The sequence below is a fragment of the Chelonia mydas genome, chromosome 8 (assembly GCF_015237465.2).
Source record: "Chelonia mydas isolate rCheMyd1 chromosome 8, rCheMyd1.pri.v2, whole genome shotgun sequence".
Lineage (NCBI taxonomy): Eukaryota > Metazoa > Chordata > Testudines > Cheloniidae > Chelonia > Chelonia mydas.
In genome coordinates, this window is record NC_057854.1 from 6,920,210 (window position 1) to 6,939,491 (window position 19,282).

General features: G+C 49.7%; 1 protein-coding gene across 3 annotated transcripts in view; it reads left to right on the forward strand.

Moving 5' to 3' along the window:
* The first annotated feature begins 2,846 nt into the window (after positions 1–2,846).
* The window catches only part of CAMK2A (calcium/calmodulin dependent protein kinase II alpha), a 75,525-nt gene continuing 59,089 nt past the window's right edge, over positions 2,847–19,282 (forward strand). The window contains exons 1-2 of one of the 3 annotated variants that reach the window (XM_037907427.2): positions 2,847–3,135; positions 18,107–18,201. In XM_037907427.2, the coding sequence (XP_037763355.1) occupies positions 3,074–3,135; positions 18,107–18,201 (157 nt within the window). In that variant the 5' untranslated portion in view covers positions 2,847–3,073. The remainder of the gene's footprint in view (positions 3,136–18,106; positions 18,202–19,282) is intronic. The other 2 variants (XM_007071495.4, XM_043520927.1) reach the window with 2 other exon arrangements.

Here is a 19,282-nt window from a genome sequence, read left to right on the forward strand (position 1 = left end):
GCAAATAAAGCCCTGGGGTCCCCTCTGGCGGGCCAGCAACATGGCTTTTGTTGTGTTGGACATCTGGCACTCCCTTCCCGGCCTGCATGGATTCCTCCCTCCTTGAGACATCCTAGGGCCAGAGAGCAGGAGCCAGGCAGCAGTGTGGGCAGACAAACCGCTCTCTGCATTATCTGCACTGCCATTTAAACAAACCTCACTTGTTAGTCAGCTCGGAGCTAAAAGCCTGCCAAGGACACACACGGTGGGATGTGCCTGGTGCTGAGCTGCCCTTGCCCACCCTTTCTCCCACCTCTGGGTGCCTCTTCTGCCTCCCCAGGCACTTGCGTTCTAGACTCCCTGCATGAGAAACACTCCCCTCCCTGGGAGGAGAGCAGGAGCTCGCAGCTTGGCAGGGCTGTAATTTATGCCGCTCTGATTTGAATCCAATTGGGGACGCGGGAGTGGGGAGCTGAAGTACAGCGTGCGAGGGAATCAAGTGGAGTGGCTTTTATGAAGGTGGTAATAGCACAATTAATTGAAAAGCCATTAGAGCTCTCCTTCTCCTCCCCCTCCCCTTCCTCGCTCGCTGTCCTCCTCCACTTCCACCTCCTTTCCTTCTCCCTCTCTCTGCTCCTCCTTCTCCCTCGTTTGCTTCTGAAGAAGCAGCTGTGTCTTAAGATTGCTTGGTATTTTTGCATGGTTAAATCATCTTTCTTTCCCTTTTAACCCTTCCGTGTCAACCACAAGGGGAAATTATTCCCATCTGCCTAAACTGACCCTTCCTCAGCAGGCTTTGCAAGACTCTCTGAGCCCCAGTTCAGTCCCTGATTTCCTCCTTTCTTGGTGTCCATGCAACTCATTGAGGCTGCTTTTTAAGTGCTCTAGATTGGGGGCTCTCAAACTTTTTTGTGCTGGGCCCTCCTTTGAAAATATTTCAGGCTGTGACAACCCTCCCTCTCCCGCCCCCCCTTTATCTAGATGATAAAGCTGCTGAAATTCAAAGACTGGCACAGAGGGAAGCAGGCCAAAGCACAGCCCTGGCAGAGGGGAGACCCGGGTTCTCTTCCTGTGACCTGGAGCAAGTTGCGGAACCTCTTACCATTTGTACCGTGAGGCTATAGGGACAGAGAACCTCCTGCAAAGAGCTGCAGGCAGTGGGGGTTGAGAGTGCTCAGCATCATGTCAGAGCAGGGCCACACTATTTAATTCATGGGGTAAAGAGCAGAATTGGATCAAAAGTGGAACCATCAAGCCAAGACCTCAAAGGTTCCCCCCCCCCCGCGAAAAAAAGTGTTTTTATTTTTCTTCCTGCTTGTTTTGTTAGAGCAGTCATGACTTGTTTTTTTGTGGAAGAAGCATTGGAGGACTTTAGAACAGATGGATTTGTAACATCATAGAATATCAGGGTTAGACGGGACCTCAGGAGGTCATCTAGTCCAACCCCCTGCTCAAAGCAGGACCAATCCCCAATTTTTGGCCCAGATCCCTAAATGGCCCCCTCAAGGATTGAACTCACAACCCTGGGTTTAGCAGGCCAATGCTTAAACCACTGAGCTATCCCTCCCCCCAAATTTTATTACCACTTCACTTCCCTAAGGGCAAGCTGTAGAAAGATTTACAGATCTGAGCAGGGAAAAGGTTTCTAGCCAGCCAGATTAAAAATCTGTATTTTAAAAAATACCTGTTTAACTCAAACATTTTAGAAACTCTTGGGAGAAATATGCTCTTGGTGAAAGGATCAGCACTCTGCCTTTTCAGCTAAGGGCTGAGAAAGCTCCCACTCCAGTTCTCAGCTCCTCCAAAGAGTCCTCCAGCACATCAGTGAAGATAACACTTTACTTCTGATATTCGTAAGATAAACCACACATCCCTTGAAACCTCCCCCCTTTTAAGCCTTCTTTATAAATCATAGTGGGGAGGCACAAACTTTTCCCTTGGTTGCTGACCTTTAAGGGAAAGACAGTCCCCCATCAGAGAAATGACAGCCTCAAACTCCCAGCCACCTGAGAGGCAGGATTCAGAGTCAGCAGCATGATCCAAGGCTTGCGCTGATGCTATGGATAAACTGCCTCTTCTAGCGCTGCCATTCAGTGCTATAAAGCGACTGCTGCCCCTCTGTCCTGTCCTTTCTCCTCAACGGCACCTACGTATACTGGCTCCATCGCTTGGCTGTCGAGATGCAGTCCCTATCTCTCGTGAGATTTAAACAAACACAAATTCCAAGGGCAAACACACCGCTCCCCACTGCAGTGGAATCTGGGCCAGATGGTCTTCTGGGAATAAAGCTCAGTGGCTTCTTTCTACCAGGGTGGTTTTGGGAAGCTCTCCCAGGAGGACTCATTGAGGAACTGAACCCATTTAGTTTGCATTATTTGACCTATTTATTCATTTTGAAAGGAGGTTTGGTCCTCCAAGTGCACCTGCTTTGCTTGTCTTCTATCCACAAATGATGCTCAGCAGCCTAATAAAGCAGGCACCTAAAAAAATTAGGTCTGGCTGAATGAGGCATCCTCTCTCTAAACCTTGGAACTATGCTGTTGCCAGGGCAACTCTGCAATACCTGTCTTTCTGGAGAATGAGATGCAGTTGCCATGGCAACATCATCCTGTCTTTCCAGGGACTGTCCTGCAACATGGAAACTGCAGTTTCCAGGGTAACCCTTTTTTGCCCCAGTTAATTCTAACCATGTTGTCTGGCTTAATTTGCTTTTAATATTTATATTTTAGACTTTGGGGACCCTCTTAGCAAGTGGCCTGCTGTTTTCCACTGGGCTGCAGTTTCTAAAGCCGCAGAGTCAGGGCGTTAGAGAGTTGCAAGTAGCAGCAGAGGAAGGTGTTTGGGAAGCAGTTGCCTGGGCAACAGAAACAGGGCGTTCCAGAGGTGGTTGCTATGGGGATTTGGATGCTGACGAAGGCTTGTGAGGCTGAGAAGACAAATTGCCCTCATCATTATCTTCGGGCTTGTCAATCAAACACGTTCCCTTATTTACCTCGGAGAGGAGAGAGCACTAGGAGCAAAAAGAGACTGAGGGAACGAGAGGAGAGGCGCCTGTCCAAAACTCCACGCTGGTGAGGGAGCATCACCATCCAGGATGGCAACCATCACCTGCACCCGGTTCAGCGAGGAATATCAGCTCTTTGAAGAACTGGGCAAGTAAGTTGGAGACAGCAGGGCTCGGAATGTGGTGGTGCCGCATCGGCAGCGAGAGAGGCTTTGGCAGGGGGGGAAATTAACTGACATGGGAACAGCTGGGATTCTGGAGGAAAAAAAAGGCAACGGAGTGAACCATAAAAATCAAACTCGCAAGGGAGCGGGGTCACGCAAACTGTCAAGAGTGAAAGGGGTCGCACTAGGGTAGGATCGCAGAGCCAGAGACCAGGGAAACAGCCCCTGACCTTCCCTGCTTTGTTCACCTAGAATGAACGCAGTGGCACATAAAACCAGGTTCCCTTGCCCTCCGCGTTTGTAAGGAAAGGGGATCAGCCTGGGAAAGGCTAAGAGCGGCTCAAGCATCCAGGGCTGGGTGTGTGAATGGCTTGCATTGTGCGCGCTTCGGAGGCTGCTGCCTCTGCAAAAGGGGGCAATTGCGAAATGACCCTCGCTTAAGAAAGCAAACCCCCAAAGCGATGCTGCTAATTCTGCCTGGGAACTTGTCCGGCTGCGTCAAGGGAGATGAAGGATCTGATCTGGGCAGCTGTCTGAGTTCTTGTTCCGTTGTATGTTGCACTAAGTTTTTTTTATTGGGAGATGCTCTGTGCTGGATTTCACAGGGCTTTGCTTGCCAGCAGGAAACAACTTGCCTGGTGATGACTGTCTCCCAGGAGAACTGGGGTTTAGAAATTCATGGAAGAATCCAGGACAGCAGCCACCCCCTCATCCATCTTCTGTGCTGCCCTGATTAGCTCGGAGTAGTTAGACACCTCTTATGGGTAGCGCTGCTCCTGATTCCTTGGACAGGAACCTGTGTGCCCAGGAGCCCAAGAGAGCGAGGCTGACAGTTGGGTTTCATGAGACTGTCATGTATAGGGTGGGCTGTGTCTGGTTTTGCATGTCTGGGTATTTCTTTGCGTGCATATGTGTAGATGTCTGTCTTGACTTGTCATGCATGCACACGTAGGTCTGTATTAGTGTGCATCGTGTGTGCATTGTAGGATTGATCCTGCAGGGTGCTGAGCATTCCAGTGAGGTACAGAATGTCTTCTGCTCCCATTGAAATCTGTGGGAATTCAGAGTGCTTAGCACCTGGCAGGATGGAGCCTTATGTGTCTATGCTGGGGTGTGACTGCCCGTTGGTGTGCATTTTGTGTGTGAGTGCCCTCGTGCATGCATCCATCCTCGTGCATGCATCTGTGTGTGTGTGTGTGTGTGTGTGTGTGTATAAGGGGGTGCATCTTTCTGAGTGAATTTTTCACGTTTGTGTACATCCATTTGAATTTTGTGCACACAGTTACGGGCATCTTTGGATGTATACATGTGCATATGGTTTTGTTTGGCTGTTTGAGTCTGCATGGGCATCTTATGTACGATTGTGTGCATCTGTTTTGAATGTGAAGTTGTGCCTATTTGTAGGAGTGCCTATTTGTTCCAGTACATACGTCATGGCCTGCATGCACATATGTATTTTGTATAGCATTAAATGTGTGTGTGCACAGGTGTTGGGTTTGTCTATGACTATGTGCAGGCAGGTGGGGATACAAAACTGGGGGCGAGGATGGAGAAATCGAGAGAAAGTGGAGGGTGCTTTCTTCTGGACTGAAAGTGATTAGTATTTCTTGTGCAAAAGAGAGGGGAGGACGGAATGGGCCAAATTTGCTGCTCGCTGAAGCAGGTGCAACTCCAAGGAAGTCCGTGTCCAGCTGGCTCTGGGATGTGCATGTGTACCTAGATGGCTTGTGAAGCGCACAGCACACTGTATTTATTTTTCACCAATGTTTGGTGACTGCGTCACTCCTGGGCCACTGTGATTCAGACTGAAGTGAAGTACTGAGTCGGTGACCAGGTCTGTGCGATAAATGGAGATAAAGCTGGTGGGTTGGCCCGAGAGGGGCAAGCTATTCTTTCTCCTCAGACACCTGCTTTGAACCTGTTTCTTCCAGAGGCTTCTCATCTCTTCGCTCACGCTGCTGCGTGGTTGCTGCGCGGAGCGGGGCGGGAGGGACTGCAACCGTGTGAAGTGTTCTCAGGTGCTGCGGGCATGGCTGGAGGGGACAAGGAATAAAACTGGGTACATGGCACAGCCAGGATGGTTCTAAATGGCAGGGGGGGGTGCACAGAAAAGGTAGGGATGGGGTGCGACATAGGAAATGTGAGGATAATAGGGTGAGGCACAGGCAGGATGGGATACAACTCTGCATGGGCACATGCCTTTGCACAAGCCGGAGAGTGTGTTTCCTCCACAGTCTCTCGAGTAAACAAGGCACATTTTCTAGTGTTACCCGGAGAATGTTTTGTTTTATTATTTAATGGTATTAACATTTTTTGTTTGTGTATCACCCTCCGTCCTGATGGATCCCAAAGCTCTTCAGATTCACACAACACTGCTGCAAAGCAGCTGCTTCTGGGAAAGGGTAGGCAGCAGCCAAACATTGCACAGGCAGAAACCCAGCATAGCAGTGTGTACAGGAGAGACTGTAGCCTAGGACACTATGGCAAGCCCCTCCCTTCATGGAAAGGACTAGTGGATCATTAATATCTTTTAGGCTTGATCTTCAGATGTGAACATCTGTTGGGATCCAAGCCTGAGTTAGCTGGTTTTGTGCTGTGCTGTAACGCTAGACCAGAGGCATTTTCAATGGATGCGTTTTCCCAAATCCAAAAATAAACCAATAACATTCACATGCGGCAGATAGGACCTTGGCTTTTCACGGCACTTCCAAGTCTCTTTGCGTTGGATAGACGACAGGCTGAGCCAGCCCTGCTAGGATCTGAACCCATGGTTCTAAGAAGGCCATGTTCCTGCCTGCGCTCCAGACTGTCCTTTCACTGAGTAGATGGGAAGGTTCCCCCTTGGTACTGCTCATGTTGAGAATTGAGCCGACTGAAGGGAGGTAGTTCAGAGGCAGCCTGGACCCTATTCTTCACTCACCCACAGTGTTCTTTGTTTGCCTGTGCTGAAGAGATCTAGTTTACTCCAGAAGGATTATAACTTGTGTGTGAGCTCGAAGGGGGTGGAGGTTGGAGCACAGCTGCATCTCTGGGGTATGCTCCTAAGTGCATTGTGGGCCTTGCTGTCTTGTCAGCCCAGTAAGTCACAACATGCAGACTAGAGCTATGGGGACTTTTCCATTGGAATGGTTTTCCAGTGGAAATTGGAGTTCCTGCAAAAATCAAATTTTTCTGTTGGGAAAATTACAATTTTGCTGGTTACATCTGTCTGTTGGGAAAATCGAAATGAAGTCAGGTCAGTTCAACCCAAATCAGAATGTTTAATTTTGTTGAACTGACCTGACATGTTTCATTTTGATTCAGTTCAACAGAACATTAAACTGCGTTTCCCTATCAGTGCGTCGTCTTCTGGGACTTGTAATTCATGCCCCCATTCTCTCCTATGGATGGGCTCCCTGGATATTACATCTCCCATAATGCAGCATGAACTCCTCTTGGTTCCTGCTGCATGGTGCATCATGGGAGATGGAGTCTTGCCAGGGAGCCTGGCCGATAGGGGAGAATTAGAGCATTCAGGTCCAGAACTACCACTTCTACAATGGAGTAAACCTGTTTAATGTTGAACTGACCCATAATGCTTCATTTTGAGTCAGTTCAACAAACCAAAATGAATATTTCAGTTTCAGGAACACCAAAGGGAAACGTTTCAATGTTTCTGAATCACAATTAATTTTTGTCCCGATTTGAGACGAAAACAAATGTTCAAATATGGGACATGCGGGATGGAAATTCTGAATTTTGCTCAGCTTCAGTGCTGACTCTGGGAGAGCTGCATTCATCTCTTATCCTGGCTTGGAGCTCTGGAGATGTGAGCGCTGCCTCTAGAGGAAGGAGAAGGAATCTCTTCACGTGGTCTTCCATCCCACGGTCATGACAGACTCTGGCGGGAGCTACATCCGGAGCAATGGTCCTTTATGTGCAGCTCCCTTCTTGTGGGGATGGGGGGCAGAATCCAGGAAGGACTCAAAGGCCTCCAAGGAGCTAAAAAGCTTGGATTTCCTGGGTCACATCTTCAGTTTCATGTCATTGCCCTGAAGCTGCTGAATGATGATGCAGAGACGGCAGTGCACTGTGAGAGCGACAGGTTATGCTGCTGTCTGGGGCTTGGTCTCCCACTCCCCAGGTGCAGGGAGCTGGGCCTGAGCCGGGCCTGAGCCAGGCCTGAACCAGGCTGTGGGGAGATGAGTCAGAGGATGGGGGTGGCGTTCCTTTGGACTGATCAGTGAAGAGGACCGATAACAGAACACTGATGCCCTTCCCTAGCAGCCCAAGGGTAATGGTGTTGAAGGGAGCCCTCTATGCAGGGGGCCAGATCATGGTAGGTGGTTAATTTGATGGCCAAAAACAGCAGTTGTCATTACTCCTGCTAAGGGAGTGGTAACCAAATCTAGGGTGTAAGAGGATCACGGTTGGAGTTGAGAAGGAATTCCCCTTCTCCATGGAAAATATTACACAGTTGCCTAAGTGCATTATGGGGGTTTCCCCATCTCCCTGAGAAGTATCAAGCATTGATCATCGAGATAACAGAGGTGCAGGACCCTGGCTCTTATTTGGATGTCTCATCTTAAACAGTGCACTGGTGTGTCTTTGCACTTTCATCTCTCCACTCAGCCTTGGCTGTAGAGTTCATGTCCTGAGCACGTCTCCTGCCAGCCAGGTGAGCCATTGTTTGTATAGGAGAGCGCCACCCAAGGGAAAGCTGAAGCACGGTTCATGTGAGGCTCAGAGAGACTTTGGGGTCTGAGGGATGGGCATGGCCAGGAGTAGAGAGGGGCAGAAGGTGGAAATTGGCTTGACAAAGACATCCTTGTCTCTGGGGCATTTTCTGGTGCTACTGGATCAGTCCATTTGCACCATCCCAAGATCTCCCAGAGGGAGGAGGAAGCATTTCCAGAGTCTGTCTTCCTCCCAGCATGGCTGAGCTCCCAGCCTCCCTCCCAGGAGTGAAAGACAAAACCCGGCTCCTTCTGGAAGAACTAAACTCCGGGGCGGCCTTGCCACCTTGACTGGAGAAACGAGAACCTTGCATTCTCCATCTTCAGATCACCGTAGGGATCGCTAACTCTATTTTCCCCGAGGAGGCTGGGGAACAAAACAAGCGGCTGAAGAACAAGGGGAGCACACAGTTGCAGGGTGGGGGGGAGGCAGTTTGCGAGGGAGGGAACTGAAGTGAGACAAATAGAAGGAATGTCTCCTTCTGGCTCTGGGCTCCTCTCAACTCTTTGAGTCCGCCCCCATGGCAGGTGACGGGAGGGGCTGGAGGAAATGATCATGCAGCACTGTATAATCAGCCCCTTCACTCCCAGAGCAGCAGGAGAAGATGACTTTATTAAAAAAAAAAAAAAAAAAAGCACCCCCCCCACCACCCACCCTCTTCTTTCTAGAAAGGAGAGAAATCCTTTAACGGACTGGGAGGAGGAGGAGGTGCAGAAGGGAGGCAGCATCGCAGGCTGGTGCTGGCAGGGAAGGTGTGAAACACGGAGACGCAGAGTGTCCTTGTGTCAGAGTGACTGCTCATGAAGCCAGGTCCTGCAAGCTGCCAGGGCGGAGGAGGCCACGAGTTGCCTGCCGTCTGCTGCCATAGGGATGGTCTAATGGCAATTGGCGCCCAGGGCGGGCCTGAGTGTTGCCGAGCTTGTGTGGGGTGCAGGGCCATGTGTGGCCTCCTGCTTTGCTTACACTTAAAGCTGACCCTAAACATTGTCTGCGAGGCTGGGGTAGCAGATACAGGGCAGATCAGAGGGGGTGTGTGTTGGTGACCTCTCAGTGGAGGGGCTCCTACAGAAAGACCCAACTCTGGCTGAAGCGAGGGGAAACGGGAGTGCATTTGTGTCCGTGACCCCCCAGGTGATGGGTTCCAGCTGCCGCCTCAAATCCCGGGGCCAAGGACATGCCACCCATCAAATATAGACAGGCTGCAAGGGGGAGATGGTGACACTTTCCCCTCCTCCACCAGAGGGACTGAACCCATGAACGTGCATGAGTTGCTACACAAGGGAGAGCTGGCCAGCTGCTGCTTGGACTGAGAGGAGAGAAGATGGTAGGTTACCAGCTACCTGGAGAGAGATTCAGGATTAAGAACCATTTTTGTTGAAGCAGGATCCTTTGTGCCAATTTCAGCCTGAATCTCATACCTCCGTGAAGATGAATTCATGAAACTGGAGCAGTTCTTGCCTCCTGACGCTAACTTGGAACAGTTTCTCCACCCTCCCTCAAACAGGGCCCAGATCCAAACCTCACCCTGTGTTTATTTATCAGAACCAAAACCTGCCCTAACAGATTTGGCAAAGATAACTGCACCGTCCTCCCCTTCTACCGTCACCTTGCTTACTCCCATGTCTATTCAAGACCTGAAGGGTTGGTGCCAGCACCACCAAACGTATCAAGATGGCGGCATCACAGATCAAGGGGGTGCATGGTGACCTGGGGGCGAGGGTGGTGGGCCGTGCTCGCAGTGGTCTGAGTTGTTGAGCTGTCTGCTGGGAGATGCTAAGTGAATCCGGCTGACTCACTGCTTCAGGTAACTTGTTAACTCCACCCTTGATATAAGGGAGGTGGAAGCGGTTTGTTGGGAATGGAGGGGCTGGGCTGAACAGTCCTTAGGGAGGAGCCCTAGCAGCAGTAGCTGCCCAGCTGTGGGAGGAAGCTTGGGCTGGGACTCGTTTTGAGTTACTTTGTTAATAAAACCTAATGTCAGGAAGGGAGGGAGCAGTGACCCTTGTCAGCAGGTGTGGACTGTGCTTTGGAGCAAGGTGGGAGAACTGGCTGCTCACAGGTGGAGATTTCCCTCCCTATGCTGCAATCTGTCCCCCTTCCTGGCTAGCCGTGGCTCTAGGAAGGGGTTTTTTGCTAGGAGCATGTGTGCAGGGCTGTGTTCCTGGTACTGTTGAGCTGCTTACCCACCCTCCACCCCCCAAATCCTCCCCCCCAGCTGCTTGAGTCTGTGTGAGGGAAACAGCAGGGGCGAGGCATCCCCTGTGTGTGGGCAGCTGTGGCGAGGGGAGCAGCTGGGAGTTATGTGTGCTGTGAGTGGGGAACGGATGGGTGTGACCCCTGTTTGTGGTGGGCTGGGGGGGACTGAGAGTGAATGTCCCCCAGTTGTGGGAGCTGGGCAGGGAGGGGCATTCTGTATTTGTGGGGAGCAGGGAGTGCTGGCCTCTGGCTGTGGGAGCTGGAGTGTGTCCAGGCAGTACAGCACACTATAAGTTGGCAGGGGGACACCCCAGGTCCGTGGGAGCTGGGGAAGGCAGTTCAGATGGAATCGCATTGTGAGAGGGGCTGCCCTGAGAGGTCAGGCCAAGGGACCTGAGCATTGCTTCCCTGGGAGCTATTTGCTGCAACCAGCCTGTCTCTCAGGCAGCCAACAAGTGGCAGGAGAGAGGCTCTCCCAGCTCAGCACCACGTTCTGCCACGGCTGGAATTTTGCCCCTGTCCTGCGGCAACAGGTGGTTGTTCTGCTTCAGGGCTCGGCCTGATGCCTAAACTCTGCCGAGTTTGCTGCCCAGCGAGCAGCCAGCATTGGCCCTGGCTTGGTTCACTGTCCTGTGCTTAAAGGTTGTGTGTGATCAGCAGGAGCCCAGAAGGCAGTGGGCTGTGAGCAGGGCTGGGTTCGTAAATACAAGGAAGGGAAGCACTGAAAAGTAAATACATGCTTCCTCTCTAGCTGTGCACATGTTTCAATGCATGTACGGATCCATGCACCCACTCACCCACCCACACACAGACTGAAATATTGCCACTCTCAATCCCCTGCAGCACGCAGACGGTGAATGCTCCCTGCAGCATGCACACAGAGGTCCTCTGTATATTTCCTCCAGCACTAGCACATTGCAAACCTCCCCTGCAGCCTTTGCACAAAGGACCCTCTGAATACCGGACAACGCATGCTGTCCTTAAAAATGCTCCATGCAGGATGTGCGCACACAGGCCCTCTGAACGCCTCACAATGCGCAGTCCTGAAACTAGCAAATCTCCCCATCGTTAATGGGCATCAGCACCCTGTGCAGCTGAGTTCTTGGGTTCAGCAGCTGGGTGCTGTCTACGCTTACAGTTCAATTTAAAGCTCCGGTGCCAGCAATGGGTAACCTTCCTGCTGCAGCCAAGACCTGTGAAAATATCATGCAACATGCACTCTGATTCCCTCTGAGCAACTGCATGCTGACCACATGAGTGCCTTGTGCAGCGTGCATGCAGAGCCAACCTAGATATTGCCCATAATACGTCATTTCGACTCTCACACGTGTGCAAACACATGCACGCACCCTGTAAAGCACCCATCCAACTGAAACACACACGCACACCTGCTCCCTGTGCCATACACACAGGCACTGTTAGTCTAGACAAATGTTGACCTACACATAGTCACACCTTTGTGCAAGGCTGTCCCACACGGCTCCGTCCACAGCTGTGGCACTTGCTGCTTTTCAAACAGTCTCCGCAAAGCTCTGTTAATGCACCTCGGTGCTGACCCGCAACAGCCCCAGCTGATACTCCAGTCCCAGGCTCCTCACCCAGCTCTCCTAGTGCACCTAAAGTGTGACCTGCACCACCCCCTGCTCGTCCAGTCTATTCCAAGGTTCTGAATTGACCATATCAACACAAGAAAGGGACCTGGGCATCACTGCAGACAGCTCAGTGGGGACAATTTCTCGGTATTCAGCTATGGTCAAAAAGCAAACAAGACATTAGGCTGCAAAAGGGATGGGATGGAGAGTAATATGAAGAATATTCTAATGCCCTTATAGAAAACAATGGTATGACCTCTTTCGGGATGCAGTCCTGGTCACACCATCTCAAAAAGGATATTGCATAACTAAGGGATTTCAGGGAAGGGAGACAAGAATGATCAAGGCAGAGAAAATTCTCTGAGAAAGAGAGATTGAAAAGATTGGGATTGTTTACCTTACAAAGGAGATGAAGAAAAGGGGATGTGATAAAAGTATATCTAATAATGAATGGTCCAGCGATGGTAGAGTAGAAACTTCTGTTCTCGCTGACAAGAATAAGGGGCCATTCAATGAAATTAAAAGATGAGAAATTAAAAACTAATCAAAGGTAATATTTTTCACAAAATGTATAAGTAGACTGTGGAACTCATTGCCAGGGTTCTTAAGTTGTCTCCTGAGGCATCTCTACCTCAAGTCTGATCCACTATAGCAATTCCTCCCTTCCTACCCTCAATCCCAGATTCTCCTAAGCAGAGAGACACTCTGTAATGTGGCAGTTTTGTGACATTGATAAAGATTCACTAAGGACTCAGCTGAGCCCTGCAGACTCATTTCACTTATTATTTAAGCCAAACTGAAACTCTCTGTTCCTGTGATGAAAGGCCAGTGCCTTGTTCCTCCTGCTGCACTTTCTGGACTCTTCTTAATTCATCACATGGTATTTCTGTGATCTATTACAAAGACAAGGAAGAGCTGAACAATCAAGTGTGTTGGCGGAATGTTCCTGCCCCAGTGAACCAGACGGATACATTTCCAGCTTCCTGCATTGTGGTCTTCTGAGGTTTCCTGACACTTCCTCTTTCTGGATTGTTTACTTGAATTGAAATGAATTAATTCCTTTATTTATTTAGACAGTGGAAAGTTACAGGATTTATAGCAATCCAGTCCATGATGTATTGGCAGCTTCCTGCTGAGCCATTCAGGAACCATGGGGGATCTCTGGCTGCTCCCAGGGTATAGAAGAGGGCCAGGTATCAGTGTGAGAACTCTGTCTCCCATAGATTTCAGAGCGTGGGCTTTCTGTCCATACTTAGATATCAGGGCATGATCTCAATTCCCTTAGCAAGAACTGAAAGCAGTGGGAGTTGGGGGCACTCTCACTAGCGCCAACCCCAGTTAGTTGGGCCAAAAATCATTGGACCTGAACAAGCAGGAGATTGAAAAAACCCCAAGCAATCTTGGGCATTTGCCTTCTGGGTGTATGAGCCTTTACGTTGCACTCAGGCCACATTTTCAGGCTATTCTCCACACCCACAAGGGCTAGACACTTCCTTATTGTTTTCAAAGGAAAGCTGAGATTTCCAGGAATGAGCCCAAATCCAGAATCGGGGCTTTCAGAAACCCCCCAAATATAAGATTCCCAATAAAATCACGAGCGTCAGCAGCAGTGGATGGCACCCTTAGCCCTATTTGCATGGCACTAGTCCGTGGGGTTGGGTGTTGGGCAAACACCTAGGAAGAGACAACCCCCGCCCCAAAGTGTTCACCGTCTAAATTAAGGTAAGACATGGAGGGATAGCTCAGTGGTTTGAGCATTGGCCTGCTAAACCCAGGGTTGTGGGTTCAATCCTTGGGGGGGCCATTTGGGGATTTGGGGCAAAAATTGGGGATTGGTCCTGCTTTGAGCAGGGGGTTGGACTAGATGACCTCCTGAGGTCCCTTCCAATCCTGATATTCTATGATTGATTCTATGTTCCGCAGGTGTAACTACCAAAGAGCAGCAGAGGAGGAGGGAGGATGTGGGTGACAGTGACAGATGGACGGTTTTGTAGACTAGCTCTGTGTGCAAGCTAGGGAGGTTTTCCCAGGCATGGGAGCACTGATTTCTTTCCACCCAGGTACCAGAGCGTGGGGTTCTGATGTGGAGATAGGCGCAGCAAACGGTGCCCAAATCCCCCACTTCCAGGAAGGCAGGCGTGATGAAGACAAATGCACACAGGGAGCCTCAAGGACCCAGAATGGATGGGCGGCCCCTCAGTGGAGAAACAGGAATGAAATGCAGCATTTACTCCTCTCTCTCTCCTCTGCCCCCCACATTCCAGTTAAACCCCTTGCCCTCCAGGCTCCGGGGATAAGAATAGTTCAGATCTTACAAAAAGAAAAGGAGTACTTGAGGCACCTTAGAGACTAACCAATTTATTTGAGCATAAGCTTTCGTGAGCTACAGCTCACTTCATCGGATGCATACTGTGGAAAATACAGAAGATGTTCTTATACATACAAACCATGAAAAAATGGGTGTTTACCACTACAGAAGGTTTTCTCTCCCCCCACCCCACTCTCCTGCTGGTAATAGCCCATCCAAAGTGATCACTCTTCTTACAATGTGTATGATAATCAAGTTGGGCCATTTCCAGCACAAATCCAGGTTTTCTCCCCCCCCCCACCCCCCCCCACAAACCCACTCTCCTGTTGGTAATAGTTTATCTAAAGTGATCCCTCTCCTTACAATGTGTATGATAATCAAAGTGGGCCATTTCCAGCACAAATCCAGGTTTTCTTCTCCCCCACCCCCGGATTTGTGCTGGAAATGGCCCAACTTGATTATCATACACATTGTAAGGAGAGTGATCACTTTGGATGGGCTATTACCAGCAGGAGAGTGGGGTGGGGGGAGAGAAAATCTTTTGTAGTGGTAAACACCCATTTTTTCATGGTTTGTATGTATAAGAACATCTTCTGTGTTTTACACAGTATGCATCCGATGAAGTGAGCTGTAGCTCACGAAAGCTTATGCTCAAATAAATTGGTTAGTCTCTAAGGTGCCACAAGTACTCCTTTTCTTTTTGCGAATACAGACTAACGCGGCTGTTACTCTGAAATTAGATCTTACAGAGGCCAAGAATAAATCTCAGGCTCCCACAAGACAGAGAGGCAGGAAAAGTTCCCGTTTGGCTTTCTCGTCTTTCAAACCCCTCCAGAAGAGTCTCCTGTGGCTAGCCCTGCTGGCCGCAGCCACGTGACCCTAAGCAGTACTTTCCAGCTGTGGCTCCGGGTGCATAGGTTGGCTTCTCCACTGGGATTTCAATAAGTTCTTTACTGCAGCTTCTCGCACCCCGTTGCTTCCCCATTTCACTAAAGATTCATATTCAAACCCAAATTGCCTACCTCCTCCTTCCCCCACCGGGAAAATCAATTGGTCATCATTGCTCAGCAGAGAGCCTGTTTCCTGATTTTATTCCTTTCCCGTTTATGCGGGGAGATGGAGGGAAGGGAGGGGGGCAGGAGGGGGGATTGCTTTTGATTGTTGACTGATTTGAATGGATCTGGCAGAAAGATCACTGAATGCAGAGTCCTAGCTCCTATTTAGCAGGCCTGGTGTGGGTGGGGTTGTGCCTTGCCTTGCAGCTTGGAAAGACGGTGCTCAAATCCAAACTGTATTCCTAAAGTGCAGTGAGTTTGTTGGTCTACTGGGTCAGTGTTCCAAAACCACACTGCAGAATCTGGTGCAGAGACTCAGGATTGAGCTGTTAGGGAGGATGCTGGCCGTTGCATCCCACACGGAGGGGAGGCTGCTCAGGTGATGGTTCAGGGAGATGCTGTTTCAGTTTTCTGATGGACTTCGGTTTCCAATATTGCTTTGCTCATTGCTTCAAGGGACAGTGAGGTCAGTGTCTTGGAAAAGCTCTTTGAGTGCTGAGCTCTGTGGTTCCTTTGGGTGGAGGCAGGAAGGGGAGAATGCCATGTGGATCTGTCCCCTTCTCGGCAAAGGAGAGGGGACTCTGCTCACCTATCACCTCCTTGGGCGTAGAGGACTGTCCAAGCTGTTAGTGAACTGTGGCAGCCAGGGTAAGAGAGTCATTTGTCAAACTCTTCAGCACTTCTCCACGCTGGTGGCTTCCATTCACTATGTTCCAAATATACGTGGGTCCCCCTGTTTACAGATGGGCTTTTCACTGGAGGAGGCGGGGCTCAGTGATGCTGGGAACGAGTTGATTAACCTTTTGTAACCCACTGGTGAGTGTGTGTGGCAGGTCCCCTCTGTGCCGATTCACAGAGCGTACGAGTTGTTGCAGCTCCCAGCTAAGATCTGGGTTCAGAATCCGCTTGGACCACAAGTGCAATGAAATTGGCAGGTTTCATTCTGTTGCCAAGTGGACATAGATACACATCATAAAAGTACCATGCAGTCTGGCACTGCTCAACATGCTACACGGCCTCCGCTCTGGAGAGACCAAGGGCGGGAACGGTAGAGGATGCTGCAGGGCAGACCAAGTGTGATGGATGGCACCTAAGGTTGAAATACCTGATATATGCTCAGTCACCCACTCGTATGATCCCCCACAATACACGTGCACGATTATGAGATGCATGTGCTCACTAGTCACCTGCATGCGCCCAAGAAACACACATGTTCATTCACTCAATTGTGATCTGAAGATCTATGACCCACAATTCACCCCAGACATGCATTCACCAAGCTGAGGTACCCACGTGTGCCCAAGTGAGATGCACACACACCAACCTGCCCATGTGTTCCCAAGATGCCATACGTAGATTCCTCCACCTGGCCCTGAAATGCACATGTGATTCCAAGACACACTCACTCATGAAGTGATCCCAAGACACATTTACTCATTCATCCATCATCTTAAAATACCCTGTGAGCTGCTGCTTGTAATAGATACTTCTCCGTGAGTGGATTCTGAGTGTTTGCTAGTGGAAGGGGCTTCTTGTGCCGTAAATTCCCTGTTGCTGATCTGGGTTTTTGATACCATGTTTGCATCTGCCTATGTGTATTATTACAGTAATTTTACAGTAGAAAGCACAATCAAAAGACTAAAAAGCAGCCACCATTAGTTTGTGAATAAAAGCCACTTTCGTTTCTGTTACCCCTTCCTAAGTCAATATTTTTGACAAAGGTTGCAACCTGTAGTGCAAGATGTTTGATAAGACAGAAAGTGGTTTCCACCAATCAAAGACTGGCCTTTTTGGGAGAGAAGAAAATGTGAAAAAAGTCCGTAAATGTACTTGATTTTGAGCTTTCCAGCAAACCAGGTAAAAGAGGGGAGATAAACTGGTCTTTTTTCTAATACTGAATTGCTTGTCTCAGAGCCTGTGATACATGAAGGGGATGGGGGGAGTAGCTCCCTTTGATGGACACCCAGCCAGCCAGTTAGCTGTAAAATCCCTCTTGGTGTCTGTTCTCTGCTTGCTATACCTGTAAATGGTTAACAAACCCACAGGTAAAAGAAAAGGAGTGGGCACCCGACCAAAAGAGCCAATGGGAAGGCTAGAACTTTTAAAATTGGGAAAGAAACTTTCCCTTTGTCTGTTGTTCTCTGGGCTGCAGGGATGGAGCAGCAATGCTATGTAAGGCTTGAACCAGGTATGAAAATTCATCTTCCATACCTAGAAGGAATTATTTGGATAGGGAATGTTTAGTTAGGCACAATCAGGTTGATTTTTTTATTTTGGCTTGTGGATCACCTCTGTGCTAACCCCAAATGCTTTTGTTTTCTTATAACCTTTTAAGCTGAACCCCCAAGAAAGCTATTTTGAGTGCTTGATTTTTGGAATTGCTCTTTTAAAATCTAGCAAAAGCGTAAGTTCCAGATGTATTTTCTTTCTTTTTGTTTTTAATAAAATTTACCTTTTTTAAGAACAGGATTGGATTTTTGGTGTCCTAAGTGGTTTGTGCATATGCTGTTTGATTAGCTGTAGCACAGCTAATTTCCTTTGTTTTCCTTCTCAGCTCTTCCCCGGAGGTGGGTGAAAGGGCTTGCGGGTACCTCACAGGGAGGAATTCCCAAGTGTTCCTGCCTGGGTCCAAGGTTGTTTTTTTTTCATTTGGGTGGTGGCAGTATTTACCAAGCCAAGGTCAGAGAAAAGGTGTAACCTTGGAAGTGTAATAGAAGCCTGGAGTGGCAAGTACTAATTTTTAGAATCCCTGCGGGCCCCCACCTTCTGCACTCGGAGTGACAGAGTGGGGATTCAGCCTTGACAGAGCCCTTGTCCCTGCCCTCCCAGAATCAGCTCTCAGGATGGGAACGTTTTCCTAACAGTCTTGCCCATGCCATCTAGCTCAGTTTGGACAGGATAATCCCTATCTTTCCAATCATGCTAATTACCACTATTGAGTCTGTCCCTCCAGAACTCTCCTCCTTGTCCAGAGTTCATACATGTGTTTCTGTCTTCAAGTCTCCAATGTTGGCAGGTGCCGTGTGGCGCTCCTGCTTTTCCTTTTGAGTCCAACCCCTTTCACTTTCTTTCTGGGCTCTTGTCTCCCCCAGAGGTGCCTTCTCAATCGTCCGGAGATGCGTGAAGGTGCTGGCGGGACAGGAGTACGCAGCCAAGATCATAAACACCAAGAAGCTCACTGCCAGAGGTAAGTGCGCTGAAGTCTTGTGGCATACCTCCTGGGAGCAGGTGCCTTTCCACTGATTCCGCTGCCCTTGCCCACCTCACGCCTCCTCTGCTTGGACCAAGGTGAGCCTCAACCTTTAATACCTTCTGCTGATTCTGCTCTGTGGGTGGGAATGCAGGAAGGAAGGAAGAGAGATGGGCATGTTTTTCTGAACAGTTGAATCCCCTTTATCAGCATGGAACCAGGGCCATGATGCGACGGGGGACCCAGCCTGTATTTGGTTAATGGGGAGTTGCAGAGAAGAGAGGCAGAGCACAGAAAAGCCAGTTAGCCAAGCTAAGCTTTTACCTGCATGAAAAACATACCCTGAGGTAGCCCTCCTGGCCTACTAACACTCCAGCTCTGTGGGCTTGGGCCTGCGAGGGGCTGAGCGCCCACAGCTCCCATTGACTTCAGTGGGAATGGGGAGCATTCAGCGCCAGCCAGGATTGGGCCTTCTATGTGGAGCTAATTCTGGAGCCTCATGTTGAGTGATGGTGATGGCTTTTGTCCCGCGTGGGAATTCTCCCCACCTCTGCAATCGTCTTCTCACTTCAGTTTCTCTGAAGTGTGGTTCCCAGCCTGTGGAGCTGTTTCCTTCCCGGTGGCGAAGCAGCCATCAGGCCTTGAGCAGTGATGCTTCCTGTTCGCTGCAGCTTGGGCCAGGAGTCTGTTGGCGTTTCTAGATGGTTTTTTTAGCCAGCTGAACTCAGAAACTAAGCCCCTCTCTGCACCCAGCGGGGCTGCTCCGTGTCAGTCTTTGCCAGGTAACCTCGTTCACACACACAGGCCGCGCTGGGGAAGTAGCAAACACAGGAGAGTACCAAAGAGCAAAAGGGCCTGGACAGGTGAGGGCAGGGAGTGTGGCCAAGGGAGATTCAGTAGTAATGAGAGAAGGAGACACAGAGCACAGATACAAACAGGAGAGGTACAACCGAACAGAGGTAGACTTGAACCTTCATTCCTCAGTGCTGTCCCAAGATGCCTTTTCCATGTCACTGGGGGCCGTGGTGGCCGTAGGCAGGGAGGTGCTCATTAGCGAACCTCCATATTAAGGAGTAGT